General features: G+C 52.7%; 1 protein-coding gene across 1 annotated transcript; it reads right to left on the reverse strand.

Annotated features, from left to right (window-relative positions):
• Positions 1 to 341: 341 nt before the first annotated feature.
• On the reverse strand, positions 342 to 8,082 carry LOC111173973 (keratin, type II cuticular Hb5-like). The gene is given in 10 exon segments (XM_022572101.2): positions 342 to 1,579; positions 1,582 to 1,608; positions 2,240 to 2,271; positions 3,030 to 3,250; positions 3,658 to 3,783; positions 4,050 to 4,214; positions 4,876 to 4,971; positions 5,113 to 5,173; positions 5,744 to 5,952; positions 7,616 to 8,082. Coding segments are annotated over 10 exon segments (1,518 nt in total). The 5' UTR covers positions 8,036 to 8,082; the 3' UTR covers positions 342 to 1,418.
• Between the last annotated feature and the right edge of the window lie 8,295 nt (positions 8,083 to 16,377).

A 16,377-nucleotide genomic window follows, 5' to 3' on the forward strand; every position in this document is an offset into this window, starting at 1 on the left:
TCCTCAGGGTCTGAGACACTGTGGGGCAGGAAGCAGGGGATGTGTATGTGTGTGGGGAGGGAGGGTAGGGAAGGGGGGCAGAGGGAGTGCTGAGCAAAGGCAAATGGGAGGAGGGGTGTGGGGTAGCCTATGTGTCCACGTGGGATAGTCCTGGGAGGCCTCAGGCGGCAGACTTGTCTCCATTGGGTGGAGCCTGCATCTGGGAAGGTGAGCATCTGGGTGGAGGGGTTGCACAGGGCTGAGGAGCAGCTGGGGAAAGAGAAGATGGAGGAGCCTGTGCCTGACATAAGGAACACATGCATATGCTGGGAAGTGGTGTGAACCAGGCAGTGGGGGATGAGAGCTACGAGTCTGGGATTCTGGCTGCTGGGGAGGGGGGTTTGTGGAGTGGGGAGAAAGAGGTCATGTGGGGATATGGAGCTGTGGTCCAGGCCTGAGGGGTCTGAGCTGGAATCAGGCTACGGAAGTGGACAGGAAGAGGCAGAATCACTGGAGGGCTGGGAAACACTGCATGGGGTTGGAAAGGACTGGCCAACTGGAGATGGGGCCAGAGGGCTCCGAGTGTCCGACTTGTTGCAGGTACAAAGACAGTGTTGTTCACAAGATCACGTGTCTTTGCATAGCAGCAGCATTTATTGAAACAAGGATTGAGACAACCCAGAAGGCGAGGCACCCACAGACAGTCATAGCAAGAGGGAGACCCAGGTAGCGGCCTCACCTGCTCCATCCCACCCACTCAGCACTGGACAGATCCCTCCTGCACCGGCAGGGGGCGACCTTGGAGCAACCATGGTGTCTTCTTTGAAATGTATAAAGGCGTATTGAATAGCAAGACCTGTCCAAAGTCCGAAGAATTTCCCCCATAATGGGCCTCTCAACTGGGAGGTCACAGGAGGAGTTTGGCTGGAACAGGTTAACCCAGAAGAAGGCAGTTGGTTAGAGAGACAAGCAAAACACAAACAAAAATGACCAAGGGGCAATTCTTTCCTGCAGAGACCTTCCCGGCCAGGAGAGGGGAGCTGCTGGAAGTGGCGGGGTGCTGCTTCCTCTCTGATTCTCAGGCTGTGGGAGACCAGGCTGTAGAGTTAGGCTTATTCCTTGTGCCAGGAGAAGGTCAAATTTTCAGCATGTCCAGCGGCCCTGGGTGACGGGTAGGGTCCCAGAGAGCCTGGTGAATAATACAAATTGGCCACTGGTATTTAGGAGTCAAATCGGAATTGAGTAAAAGGGCTGGGAATGACTCTCTCTAACTGAAGCCTGTTGGAGAACCAGGAAACAACTCCCTAAAGTGAGAAGGTGGTGGAGAGCAGTGGAGGGTCTTTCCCTTGGAGGAACACGTGGAGGATTCTGGCAGCAAGCACACATTTTCCATTCACACACCATTCCGTGCCCGGGGGACACAGGCGGGGCCTCAGACTCTAGGCAAAGCGGACGGACCTGCTCCCGCAGCGGAAACTGGAGACGCGGGGCTGATAGGGGGCGCAGGACTCGGGCGCCATCACTGTGATGCTGCCCCCAGTGGCCACGGGGCCAGAGGCATTCTGGCGGCCCAGGGTGGTGCTATACTTGAGTCCCCCCAGGTGACTCCACCGCGGGAGCTGCTGACGCCTGTGGGAAGAGAGGGGACAGGAAGGGCTGAGTGGCCTGTTGTGATGTCACCAACCCCAGGACAGGCCCTAAGGGCTTCTGCACCGCAGGAGCTTCCTCCTCCTCAAAGGGGTTTAGTGGTTCATAACTCAGACTCTGTTCTTCTCAGCATCTCAGCCTTCTAGGGCAGGGGTTCCCAACCCCTAGGAACCGGGCCACACAGCAGGAGGTGAGCCATGGGTGAGCAAGCGATGTTTCATCTGCTGCTCCCCACATCACTCCACCATCATCCCCCCGCACCCCACCTCCGTGGAAAAATTGTCTTCCACGAAACTGGTCCCTGGTGCAAAAAGGTTGGGGACCAATGTTCTTGGGCACCTGGGTGAGAAGGAATCGAGGACCCCTACACTCAGAGGGGCAAAGTTACTGTGCCCTTATTACCCTGGCCTGCAGTTCACATCGCCACCAGTGGATGGCCCTCAACTATGCCTTTGTTTAGTGCCTCCAGGGAAGAGTGGGGCAGGAGGGGGGCATGAAAGTCCCCCTCCCTCCCAGGCCCGGAACATTCCGGGTTTAGTGGGTTAGACTGTCAGGTTCAGATCTGCCCATCAACAAAGCCATTTTTCTAGGGGTGCTTCAAGCGGGTACTTACAGACATTCACAGAGCCCACACCTTCGCACAGCCTAAGGGGAAAGAAAACTCCGTTCATTCTGGGCACTGAGCTGGATTCCTTGAGGCAGATGGTTGCTTGGCCACAGAGAGGGCCTTCCTGTGTACAGATCCAACCCCCAAGAGGCAGGAAGTGCTCCCGCAAAGTCTCTATTAAATGCTCACTCTCTTTAACTGTTCTCTGACCACAGAGACAAGGCCTTCTGATTTTCAGCAGAGGTGAGTGAGTTTATGAACTCCACCCGTGGCCTCCAATCTGAATGGCGTGGCCCACCCTGGATAGTGCCGATCAGGCTCACAGAAAGGAGAGTCGAATTGAATGCAGCAGCGTGTGTGAAAGGGCTTGATGCCAAGGAAGAGCTACAGCCGCAGGGTGCATCATTCTTATAATGCACCCGCCTCCGGGGCAGGCCACGCTTCAGTCTCCTTTAGGAAGCTACTGGAAGACAATGGATTTTAGAGCCATATGTCTTGGGTGCAGGTCCTGGCTCTTGTGCTTGTTAACCGTGTGGCCACGAGAAAGTCACTGAACGCTGGGCCTTCTTTCCTTATCTTTGGATGGGAAAAATGATACCTACCTCACTGGACTGGGAGGATTAAAATGAGCACCTAGCACAACCCTAATAAGCATTCAGTAAATTATCATTATTATTGAAGCTTGAGTTGTGCTAGCAGTGGGCAGAGATACAGCTCACATTTGGGCTCAGCAAAATTCACTGCCAGAGGACCAGGGCCTCCCCCTTCTAGACCCCGAGGTCTCCCTTAGCCCCACCTGTGCTCCTCGCTCTCCAGCAGGCGCCTGTAGGTGGCGATCTCGATGTCCAGGCCCAGCTTGGAGTTCATCACCTCCTGGTACTCCTTGAGCAGGCAGGCCATGTCCCTCTTGGCTTTCTGCAGGGCCTCCTCCAGCCCGGCCAGCTTGCAGTGGGCATCATTAAGGGCCACCTCGCCCTGCTGCTCTGCCTTGGGCACGGCAGCCTCCAGCTTGGCCCGCTGTGGGGAAGGAGATGTGAGGACGTGCAGGAGAGAGAGAGAAGGTGCAACTTGGCTCCCCTGAGCGGAGGGAGCTGGGGCAAGGGTCCCAGAGAAAAGGTAGGTTAACTACCTATAAACAGGTAGTTAATGGGACTATGAACACGAGGGAGGAATGGGCACTTTTCACCACCTCTCCTTTGGTGGTGTTGCAGGGTGGCCAGGGAGGGGGAACATCAGTGATACAGCTCATCCCAGCTCCAGTGCTGTGTGACGTGCCAGGGGCCCTGCCCTCTCTCTGGACCCCTGCTTCCTCACGGGCACATTCTGAGGCCTGATTAGGGCCAGGCCTTTGCTCTCCTGCTGGCAAAGGGCCTGGTGCTGCGGTCTCCCTGTGCTGGGTATTCAAGCTCTCCCGGAACCCATACCTGGCACTTGGCATTTTCAACCTCGGCCGTCAGCCTCTGGATCATGCGGTTCAGCTCGTTGATCTCCTCCTTGGTGCGGCGCAGGGTCTCCCTGTGCCGGATCACCGTGGCCTTCATCTCCTCGCACTTGGGGGAAGCAGAGATGCTCCTGAGGCTCAGGATGGGCCATCCCGTCCATTCAGGACAACACGGATGATCGTGCAGGTTGTACAGTGCTCAGCCTGTGCAGCCAGACATGGCAGCCCCACCCTGATGCCCAAATTGAGATCTGTCAGTCCTTTTCTTACCATCCCTCAAGATCAAAATCCCCAGACAAAAGAAGCCTTTTCTAATATACACCTTGCATCCTTCCCAGTGCCATGTCTAGGAGGCAGATGTCCTGGGCGACTCACCTTGCTGCGGTACCAGGACTCAGCCTCGGCCCGGCTGCGGCTGGCAACATCATCGTACTGAGCCTTGATCTCGGCGATGAAACAGTCCATGTTCAGGTCCCGGCTGTTGTCCATCTTGACGAAGACTGAGGTGTCTGAGATGTGGGCGTGGAGGACCTGGAGCTCCTGGGAGGCCGAGAGCCAATGCATTTGGTCCTGGTGCCTTGTCTGGGCCACGTGCTCCACCCCTGGGGGCCATGTCCACTCCCTGGAGTGGGCACTGGTCATGTATGATACATGACTCCCACTCCCTTTCATTCACACAGAGGTACATCATAAGACAGTAAAGCTGGGAGGGGCTTTGGAGGTCAGCTGGGGGCAGTCCACGACTTAACAAAGGGGGAAACTGAGGCCCAGCATTTGAAAAAGGACTGACTCAAAGTCATTCAGCAAGAGAGCTGGGGTCTGAATGCCGGGACTAGTGATCTGTCCAGGAATTAAGACCCCCTCTCTAACTGGAAACTCACCCTACCCCCCTCCCACATACACTCTTTCATATCCATGTAGAGACCAACACGCACAAAGGCCAGCACACAGGCACACACGCTGCAACACCCAGGGGCTCACCAGCACAGAGAGGCCCAAGCACACTCGAGCACCACCGTCCTTGGGGCTTACCTGCACGTGTCTGTGACAGCTACACGACAGGCCCCTCTTGCCAGTGCGTGCATGTTCTTTACATGTACATGCTTCCATCACTCAGGGGGCAAATGTGCACACAACACCTCCCCCCACTCCTCACGCCTTCCCTCCCTGCTTCCTGGCTGGCTGGCAAGGGCCTCCTCACCTCGTCATAGAGGCGCTTCAGGAAGCTAGACTCCTCCACCAGAGCCTCCATGTTGGCCTCCAGGTCTGACTTCCGCAGTTAGGTGCAGTCCACGTCCTGGCAGTGGGGCGAAGAGGAGGGGGTGTGCATGTGGGAAGAGGCCCCCGGAAGGTGCCTCTGCGTCGGTGTGGTGACCCACCACGGTGCAGGCTGCACAGAGGGTGCCCCTCCCTCCCTGCCCTGTGACCAGCCCCTCACCTTCTTTAGAACCATGAACTCGTGCTCTGCTGTGGCCCTCAGAGCCCCCTCCTCTTCATACCTGGGGGTGGGGGAGACAGGGGCTGGAGGTGAGGGGTCGGGGCTTGGCAACCATCTCAGCTCCTGGGCAAGCTCTTCCTGGGCTCAGAAGGGATGAACTGCAAATGTCATCCTGTCCTCTCCTTGGTCTATTTTGGGCATTGTTCGTGGGCTAGCCCTGTCCCAGCCTGGCTTATTCCACCCCACTCCTGCTGCCTCTGGATGAGTAACACTCCATTCCCCAAGTCTAAAATCATCTGTGCATCTTAGATCCAAAGAGAGGTGGTGCCACGGGCAGGAAGGGCACGGAGCCCGTGTCATGAAGGTGAGCGGGAGTGGAGGAACAAGAAAGCTGTAGAACCCCATAGTGGGTTTCCTTACTCCCCCGAAAACAGCTCTGAGACTCACGGGCCTCCACGGGGTTGAGGTGGAGCCAAAGAGTCTGAAAAAATCTAGGCCCCTCCTGACTATCCCCTTGGGTCCCAGGCAGCCCCTGTTGACAGACAGGCAGGAATCTTAATGAAGCTGCTTCAAGAGGCTTGTGGGTGGAGCTTTCCCACTGCCCCTGTTATTCTGGGTCCGGCGCACTCACTTCTCCTTGTAGCCCTCCAGCACCTCCTGCACGTGGCTGAGCTCCGAGGCCAGCCTCCCGCTGTCGGCCTCGACACGCTCAGCCTCCCGCCTCAGCGTCTCCACGTAGCTCTGGAACAGGAGCTCCAGGTTGCTCTCGCGGCACTGGAGGTTCTGGTGGAACTGCCACTTGGTCTCCAGCAGCTTGTTCTGCTGCTCCAGGAAGCGCACCTGCCGCCCAGGGTGGGAGAAGGAGACTCAGGAGGAGACTGGGGAGGTGCCTGCCTCCCCAGAGCTCTCTCTCCCTCTGCTCTGATGTTCTCTGAACAGCCAGGGCCAGGCGAGGGCTGAGCCATGGAGTGTCTGCGACTCAGCGGGCCTTGCTCCCAGCCCCCTAGGGAGGCACTGTGGGTGTGAGTGCCCCCGGCTTGAGGCCAAGGGTCTGATTCAGCTCCCAGGTCTGCCACTGTAACAGCAAGTTGTCTAACCTCTGGGTGCTTGGTTTTCTCATTTCCAAAACGGAGATGATAATAGTACCTTCCTTAAAGTTGTAAAAATTGAACAAGTTACTATATGTAAAGCGCTTAGAACAGTTTCTGACACACAGTAAGTGCTCAATCAGTTGAACTATGGCTCGTTAATTATCAGTCATTCTTCATTTATTCATTTATGCAGCAAACATTTATTGAATATTTACTATGTGGTGCCAGGACTTGTACTAAGATACACACACACACACACATCTTTGTCTATGTCTGTACCTATCAATCAATTTTATTCAATTCTCACAATGCTTTGGGGGGAGATCTTATTTCTCCTATAGTACAAAAGTGGAAACAGAGACCCCAAGGTGTGAAGTGACTAACTTATTGTCTCATAATTAGTAAGGAGTCAGGATCTCATGTCCCTTGAGTCCCCTTCACTTGCCTGTCACCATAGTCTGTCTAAGCTGCTCACTAAACTCTCAGCTTCAATTTGTTATTCAAAAAATAAAGATGATAATATCTACTCCATTGAGTCATGTTGAGGATTAACTGAGATCACTAAAGAGAAAGGGGTAATAAGAAGGTACCCCTGTTGCCCCCGATCCCAGACCCCAGAGCCTGGTCCTCCTTCCTCAGCTGGAGTAAGGCCTCAACGACACAGTAGGAGCCGACATGAGGGGAGATGCAGAGGTGGCCTTTCTGAGAGGCAGCCTCAGGGCAGTTCCGGGTTTCTCACGCTCTGCACTGGTGGGCCTCCTCCCGCCATCCTGGCGGCCTTGCCTTCCCCATTCCCAGCTCTGCATCCGTGAAGGAGGCTGCCAAGCCTGCTTGGTTAACTGTTACACCTCCTCGCCCACTACTGTCCTTGGAAAAGAATGCTAACAGCTAACGTTTATCAAGCACTTATTGTGTGCCTGCACTGTCCTTGCATGAACCCCGTGAATCCTCACACCACGCATGTGAGGCCGGACAAGCAGCCCGCATGAGGACTCGCGCGGCGGAGGGGCAGAGCGAGGGTGGGGAGGCAGCGTGGCTCTGAGCAGCACCCTAACCACTTCCGGAGCTGCAGCACCCTAACCACTTCTGGAGCGGCCCCACCGCAGGAGTCTCCTCTCCCCACTGTCTCCCGCTCTTCCAGTACCCAGTGCGCTGTGTTTCAGCGGCAACTCTGATATTCCCATGCTGTCTTGTCTCGGGAAACACGCACACTTTAGACTATAGACTCAATTTCTGGACCACAATGGGTGTCCGATATACTTTGCAGGAATTAAACGAGAAGACAGATCCTTCCACGCATTTTGGTCTGCATTTCTCTCCCGCTGCTGGCTGCCATGCTGGCTCCCCTACAGATCCTCCTGAGGGGAGGGCGGGGCTGCGGCTGTCTCTGGACCATCCCAGGCCTCACTGACCTTGTCGATGAAGGCAGAGAACCTGCTGTTGAGACACTTGATCTGCTCCTTCTCCTCGTGTTTCACACACTGTGCGTTGGGGTCGATCTCCAGGTTGAGGGGCGCGAGGAGGCTCTCGTTGACCGACACGGTGGTGATGCAGGGCGGCCTGGGGCCGCACACGCCGCCGAAGCGGTACCCGAAGCTGCGGCCGCAGGAGCCAGCGCGGAAGCCGCCCCCCGTTATGCGGGGCCCACAGGATCCCAGGGCTGAGACGCTGCGGCTGCCGAAGCCCGTCAGCCCCCGGTAGCAGGACATCCCTCGGCAAGGGGCAGCGCTGAGGCAGCAGCGGCTGCCAGTTTTGGGGGCCACAGCTGAGCACGAGCTGAAGGTCCTGGTGACCCCACATCCCGGGCTGACCCTGTAGGAGCGGCAGGTCATGGTGTGGGTCTGAGCGGATGGAGGCTGAGCGCGCTGGGGTGCCGAGGGTGGCGGGTACACTGCTTAGGACGCTTCTGGCTCCTCTGATCCTGGTCCTTTTATTGGTGGGGAGAGCTGGGCTTGGCTGCATGAAAGGAGTGAAAAGTCATTTTATGTTGTTTATTGGCTTGGGGAGTTTGCCAGCAACTCCCCAAGGACTCGTCTTAAAGGTCAGCTCAGTGGCAACTCTGGGCCTCCCTAAAAGTATTGAAGATGTTATTAGGGATACTGTGTGCTTGCACTTTTCATCTTCAAAGCTCGTTTACATACATTAGGTAATGAATTTTCTTGCAGTCTCCCTGTGAGATGGCCTTCACCCACACCTGGAGGCGGGTTTGAACTCCACAACAGTCTGAGGTGGCTGGGCATGGAGTAGGGGCTGGGACCACTGTCTCCAGGGAGAAGTTCTAGGGTCCCAGGTTGGGTGAGACCACCAGCGGTCATCACCTCTGTCCTCTTGGCTCCACACTGAACACATTCTCAAGTAAATCGATGTGTTTCAGGGGCTGATAGATCAGGTGAGTCAAACCCACTCAGGCAACATTGCTTGGAGGTCGTTCAGGTCCAGAGGGGCCATTTTGACCATGCTCCCTGCAGAACAGAGGGCTGGAGCACGTGGTCCCTTAGAACCTTCTGGATTCCACCCTAGCAGTTTCTGTTCCAGAGCCTTCATTTCTCACCCGCAGAATTGCAACTCTCAGTGGCCACAGTGACGGCCCCTTGTGGATAAGGGGGCGCCTCCCTTTAGCCACTTTCTCCCACTTGGCTGAAAGGATGGCAGAAGCCGGGATAACCTCGCTGCTACGGACTTGCTCTGGACACCGTCCCTGGGTTCTTTAAGAAGAAACATGCCCTGTGAGTCTCACTTCCTTCCAAGACCACCAGCCAGGGCAGGGGCAGGGGCTCAGCCTGTTTGTCAGCTCCAGAATTGTCGCCCCTAGAAGAACATTCAGAGACTGCTCTGCACAGAGACGGGGGTGGGAAGGTGGCTTTTTTTTTTGTCCAAGGACACTGTGATTTCTGGCTCCTGGGGGATCTGAAATCGTCGTTCCTTCTAATATCCCTGCATCCCTGTGTGTCCTGGGGCCATTTACTAGGATAATGGTGGTTAGTCTTTAATGTTCATTGAGCACAGACCTAGGGATGTGATCTGTGCTGAGGGAGGATAGCCAGGCCCCTGAGGGGTCAGGAACTTCAGGAAGAAGAGCTGAGGAACTTCTTCTGAGGGTGACAACCCCTCCAGGGAGCCTCCCGGAACCGCATGCTGTCCCTGTGCCACGGTTCCCTGAATCCTCCCTCAGATGCCCCACGTTCTGTCCTGGGTCTGCCCTTGTCTTCACAGCCAGATCCACTGCAGGTCTTTGCCCAGCACCAAGCTGACTGGTTTCTATCTCCACATCCCAAGCCTGTCCTTCCAAGTAGGGCAGAGACTTTGGGTAGGCAAGGAGCAGGAGACCTCACTAGCTGGCCCCAAATAGTCTTCAGATCATACAGTCACCCATGGTGAAGCCGCTGGCATTTAGCAATCTGGGCAATGGAATCCAAATTGGAGGACCTGGTATAAATGTCAGCTTGGACACTTCCTAGCTGTGTGGCTTTGGGGAAGCTCTTAACCTCTCTGAGCTTCTGATTCCTTGGCTGTAATGTGGGATTCATTCTTATCTTCTGGGGTTGTTGGGGGGATGAAGTGGATAATATACAAGAATGTGCTTTGGGGACCAAAAGGGTCTGTATAAAGGAAAGGGACTCTTGCTTCCCATCAGAAACTCCCCTGCCACCCCCTGCACCCCCCACCCAGCAGAGAGTGGGCCTGCTCCTTGCCCCGTCCACAGCCTTCACTTCCTCTGCACATTTATGATTTCATTATCCTTTCAAGGTTGCTTTTAATGTTTTCTTTAACCTGTTTTCCCTAGTGTACAAATTTGGGGTGGAGTCTGGGGTGGAGAAAGGAGGCTATACTGGGGAGACAGGGGATGGTTTCCCAGCCCCCACCCCTCAAGTGGGGCCCTGTGGGCCTGGATCCAGGGATGGATTCTTGAGCCTTGGACAGTGAGCTCACTGACTGATGGTGGTGTAGACCTGGATGGCGTGGTGTGGCCAAGAGGGATTCAGACCCTTTGAAAGTGAGGAGGGTGGGGCCTGAGCATGGGAGGTGGAGGAGGGATGGGCCCTCCGCTCTGCCAGCCTGGAGAGCCCATAAAACCTCATTCGCTTCTCAACTCCTGTGAGCCTCTGCTCTCCTTCAGCCTATTGAAGAGGATGGAAAACCCATGTCTGCCTCTTGGTAGCGGGAGGGAGCGGAGGCTTAGCCCCAGAGGGAGGTTCTTGTGTCAGCTGTCCCCTCAGGCCCCCAACACACACACACACACACACACACACGCACACACCCCGCAAGCCTCCACCTCAAATTGGGCCTAGGCACTGAGGATGGGGAAGGAGAGCCAGCGGACTCAGGAGACCTAGAGATACCCCACTGCCTTCAGAAATAAAAGACCCATCCAGGACCAGCAGGACTATTCAGAACCAGGGTGTGAGCCCCTGGGTGGGTGTGCCGGGAGTGAGGGCAGGGCCCGCCCAGCACAGGGATGTGCTCGTGGGCGCTGGGTGAAGTTTGCATCACTGCAGGTGGCAGCAGAGCCCAGGGCCAGTGGGGAATGCTCGGGAAGACCATCCACATGGTGCTTCGGATTGAAGGGGCTGGGCTGGAGCGGGAGGCTGAGTCCTTATGGGGCTGTTCCCAGGTCATCCTGGGCAAGTGAGAAACTCACAGATCAGGCCAATCTGGCACAACGCCCTGGAGGGTTTGTGTAGACCTATGGGACCTGGGTCTTTTCCATCTGGTTCTACCCAAGGGAGGCACAGAGAACCCATAGAACCATGCCCATCTCTACCCATCATCCAAACACACTGCTTAGTGAGACCAGATCCTTGTCTGGGTGCTGGGGTGGGATCTGGATCTCTCTTTACTGGCCTTCTCCTCATTTACTGCCCACATGTGCCCTGTGGGTTCTCCGGCCCCCTCTCCCTATCCCCAAGCCTTCTCCCTGGTCACACCTTTGCCTGGAATGTCCCGGAACAGCCGGCCACCTCTTCCAGGAAGTCTTTTTGGACTAGTCAGAGGAAGGCTGTGATTTCTCCTCCTCTGGCTCAGCAGGCAGCTCACTAAATGCCCTTTCCAGGGCTGCCCGGTTAACTCCAATTAGCCTCCTCCACACCCTCTTGTCCTGGGTGCTGGCATTCATCATGCTCTTTGGTCCTGTCCCATTGTGCTCCCCCCACCTTTTGAAAGCCACACCCAGTGTCAGAATGTCCACTCGAAAACCCATGGCCCTCCCATAATTTAAAATACTCCCGAGAGGCCACTTTTTCCAGGAAGTCTTCAAGCGCTAATTGGCTGAGAGAGGTTTCCTACTCCACCCTGGCAGCTTCCATGACTCCCTTTGAATCTGCTCCATTCCTGGAGTCCCTCTCCTGGGGCTCCCCAGAGGCCTCACCGCTCATACTCACACCCACGGCTGATGCTCCATCCTCCTCCCGCATGTTGCCTAAGCTGGGATGCCTGCTGGGGACACGCGTGCTCTTCCACCCACCAGGCACTCACTACCTGCCTTCCCTTCTGCTTTCTCTACTGTGCTTAAAATCTCCCTGCTCCTAGGAGGGCTTCCTGGATTTGTCCAAAGATGGGAGAGCGCTGATACCTTCTCGTCTTGCCCTACGTGTCCTTAGAGCTGCCTGTTGACCCGGCTGACTAGTTCTCTGGGATTGACCCTGAGAGCTCCCATGGGCCTGTCCTGATCAGGGCCTTGGTAGCTGCCCACACAGTTCATTCAAGTTGGGCATCTCCCCTCATCTCTGCCGGTCTTTTCCACAATTTTATTATGCGTCCAGATCTACGCCACCTCCTGATGCTGGGACACAGTTCTTGAAGGGTCTTTTAGCCCCGTGACACTTCCTCTGGCTTTTGCAAGACTTGGGTGTGACTCAGAGACCCTATGTGAGAGGAGTGAGGTCAGAGCAGCAGAGAGGCGTTGGATGAACGCTGGACCCTCCCAAGCGCATCTGGGGCTGGGCCCCTCATCCAGCTGGCAAAGCCGCTCCCTGGGCCACCCCATCTTTCCTCTCATGGGCTTCCCTGCCAGAAACTCTAGACTCTCCTCCCGAGCCCTGTCCACATGCCTTCCTGCAGGCAGCTTTCTCTCATGGCTTTGCTGTTTCCTGTGGCTATTCTGGGCCAGAGCACATGCTCAGTAAATACAGAGCCTCAAATTTCAAAATTGGACCATATTAATGGTTTTGAAATTTTCTTCCTCTCCTCCTCCTCCCCCTCCTCCCCCTCCCTTCCCCTCCCTCGTCTTCTCTTCCTTCATCTCCTTCTCTTCTTCTTTAGCAGTAGAACCATTTCCCTAAATCTTAGGAGGAAAACAGCTATATAAACCTGCCTGTCTATCTATCTATCTGTCTGTCTGTCTGTCTGTCTGTCTATCTATCCAGCTATACAAACAGATAAGATGGACATGATGGGGCTTCTCTGGTGGTGCAGTGGTTGGGAGCCCGCCTGCTGGTGCAGGGGACACGGGTTCGGGCCCCGGTCTGGGAGGATCCCACGTGCTGCGGAGCGGCTGGGCCCGTGCACCACAACTACTGAGCCTGCGCTCTAGAATCCGCGAGCCACAACTACTGAGCCTGAGCTCTGGAGCCCACGAGCCACAGCTGCTGAGCCGGCGTGCCTACAGCCCATACTCTGCGGTGGGAGGGGCCACCACAATGAGAGGCTCGCGAGCAGCAAGGAAAAGTAGTCCCTGCTTGCCACAACTAGAGAGGGCCCGCGCACAGCAATTAAGACCCAACAGCAGCCAAAAATAAATAAATTAATTTATTAAAGAAAAAAAGGTGGACATGCTGATCTCTGCTTGCCCTGCCCACCCCCACTCCAGTGATCCCCTTAAGACACTGAGCTGCGCCACTCCTCTGCTCAAATGCCCCGATAATTCTCCATTTCACTCAAAGCAAAAAAAGAAAGAAAAAAAAAAAGTTCTAATGATGCACCGCCTGTGCCTGTTGTTACAGTTCTCACCTCATCCCCTTGTTCTCGTCACCCACACCGGCCTCCCTCTGCTCCTCAGACACACCTGGCCCACTCCTGACTCAGGGCCTTTGCACTGACTGGCCCTTCTGCCCTGAATGCTGTTCCCTCCGCCACATGGCCCGCTCCGTTGCCACCTGTGGCTCTTTGCCCAAACATCACTACTCAAACAGGCTTCTCTGGCATTTCTTTTAAAAATGGCAACCTCCCTTCTCCCTCCCAGAGCGTTCTCCATCCAGCTTATCCTGCTCTGATCTATTTCTTTGTTCCATAACACTTAACACCTTCTAGCACACCCTATAATTGGCCTGTTTGTTCTATTTCTTGATGATTATCAGTCTTTCCTCTCACCCCAAAATAAACTCCATGGAAGCAGGATTTTTGTCCATCTTGTTCACTGATGGTTCCCAAGCACTTGGAACAGTGTTGGGGATAGAGTAAGTGCCCAGTAAATACTTGCTGACTGAATGACTGTGTAAATGAATGGATGTCTTGGATACTTTAAATATTTTATGTGTGGCGTTAAATGCCACTGATGGGAAACTGGCCCTTGAGTCCGGAGGAGCACACTTAGTTTGAGAACCATGGCGCTCAGAGCCCTCCATGGCTCTTTCCTGATTCAAGCCTGTGGTTTTCTGAGCATCTGTGGGAACACAGGCTGACAGAGCCACGGGACGGTGAAAACAGTGCTGTGCTGGGCTGGTGAGTGGGGGGTGGATTTCTTTTCCTAAAGTTGCTATTCAGTGTTGCAATGTTTGTGTCCTAAACACAGTTTTGGAGAAAACAATTTGTTTTTAAAAGACTCCCCTCTCATAGCACAGGGAACTGCACTCAGTATTTTGTAATAAACTATAAGGGAAAAGAATCCGAAAAGGAATATTTATATATATATTTGTATATGTATATAGAAATGAGTCTCTGTGCTGTACACCTGAAACTAACACGATATTGTAAATCAACTATACGTCCATTAAAAAAAAAACTTAGGGAAATTGATTTAAAAAAAAAAAGGAAAGAAAACGAAACAAAAAACTCCCCTCTCCCTCCACAAAATCCTATTGCGGGAGTGCTTTGAAAATGCCCTGGTGCGGTGTCTCCAGGGAAGTTGGTGGCCAGCAGAGGGCAGCAAAGCCCCACAGGCAGCCCCGCAGAGGCTCAGTCCTAGTTGCCGGAGCTGGAAAGGCTAGGGAGCCGCCTGCCTGCGGATCAGAGCTGGCGCTTCGGTGCAGACGATGCAAACAGTCCGCTGACACCTCGGTATCCACCCTTGTTTGGTCCTGGAGTGGCTGAGCTGCTGAACACAACTCTTCTCCATTAGCAGTAAAACTAGAACCACCACCACCATCACCATCAAAACAGTAGCAACGGTTTACTGTGCATCACCATGTGCCAGGCTATGTGCTAATAATCTTTGAAATAGGAACTATTTTCCATTTTACAGATGAGGCAAGAGGCTTAGTGAGATTGTGACAGACAGAACAGCATGGTGGTGATGAGTGTGAGTTTTGGAGTCAGAGTGCCTCTGCTTTGACCCCTGGGCCTTGATTTTGTCATCTGTCAAAAGGGAAATTATTAAAGTGCCTACTGCGTAAGATTGTTGAAAAAGTCAAGTTAAAACACAAAACACACTTGAAACTCTTCTCAGTTCAATCTATAAGTATTATTCTTGCCTATTATTACTTTTGGTCACACAGCTATTTTAAGTAGAGAGCCTGGGATTTGAACCGGGGTCTGTGAGTCCACAGGTTTGAACCTTATGCCATCTTTGGGGGAGAATCAATGTCTTAGCAATATTGAATCTTCCAATTCATGAACATAGTATGTATCTCCATTTATTTAGGTCCTCTTTGATTTCTTTCATTATTGTTTTATAGTTTTTAGCATACAGATCCTTTTTAAAGGCTGATACTTAGGTATTTCACTTTTTGGGTGCTATTGTAAATGTTAAAAATACTTTAAAATGTTTTAATTTCCAACCGTTCTTTGCTTTTATAGAAATGCAATTAGTTTTTGTATATTGAGCTCACGTCCCATAATCTTACTAAACTCACTTATTAGTTCTAGTAGGTTTTAGAAAAAAGATTCCTTGGGGTTTTCTAAATAGAAAATTATGTCTTCTGAAAATAGAAAGAGTTTTATTTCTTCCTTTCCAAACCATATGACTTTTATTTCTTCTTCTTGCCTTAGTTCACTGGCTAGGCCAGCTTGTGTAATACTAAGGGTGGTGTGAACAGATACCATTATCTTTTCCCAGTCTTACAGCAGAAATCATTCAGCCTTTCACCATTAAGTATGTTGTTAGCTGTAGGATGTTGCTTTGTTATTTATTTATTTATTTATTAGATGCCATTTAGGTCAAGGAAGCTCTCATCTATTCCTAGTTTGCTGAGAGTTTTTATCATGCCTGGAGGTTGAATTTTGTCAAACCCTTTAGTGTATCTATTAAGATAATCATATGATTTTTCCTTTTCAGTCTGTTGATGTCATGAATTACATTAATAGGTTTTTGAAAGTTGAACCAGCCTTGCATTCTTAGGATAAACTCATTGTGATGATGTGTTATCTTTTATTTGTTGCTGTATTCAATTTACTAATATTTTGTTGAAGATTTTTATATTTAGGTTCATGACAGATACTGATTTGTAGTTTTTCTTTTCTTATTATTTCTTTGCTTGGTTTTGGTATCAGGGTAATGCTGGTCTCATGAAAGGAGTTGGGAAGTTTTCCCTCCTCTTATGTTTTCTGGAAGAATCTGGGTTGAATTTTTCCTTAAATATTTGGTAGAATGCACCAGGGAAGGCATTTGGGCCTGAAGTTTTCTTTTTTGGAAGATTTTAAACTACATGTTCAATTCTTTTAGTAGAAATACAGCTATTCAGGTAGGACTGGCTACACAGATTGTGGGGCTTAATGTAAAATAAAAATGCAGGGCCCCTTGTTAAAAATTATTAAGGAATTCAAGATGATGACAAGAGTCATTAAACCATGTGTGGGGACTTTCTATGGTGTGAGGTCCTCTGTGGTTGCACAAGACACACGTTAAGAGTTCTGGTCACAGTTCCGATGTGTTTGTGTGCGTGTGTGTGTGTGCATGGGGTTTCTTGTACCAATAAGCAGCTGGTGTCCCACAGTTCAACTCAATTCTGACACTATCTACCTGGAGATAGCATCAGATTCCACAGGTCAAGGGTTCAGTCCTACAAGACTGCCCACCCCCAAC

The sequence above is a fragment of the Delphinapterus leucas genome, chromosome 11 (assembly GCF_059928025.1).
Source record: "Delphinapterus leucas isolate spDelLeu-1000000601 "Yukka" chromosome 11, BTC_Dleu_Yukka2, whole genome shotgun sequence".
Taxonomy (NCBI): Eukaryota; Metazoa; Chordata; class Mammalia; order Artiodactyla; family Monodontidae; genus Delphinapterus; species Delphinapterus leucas.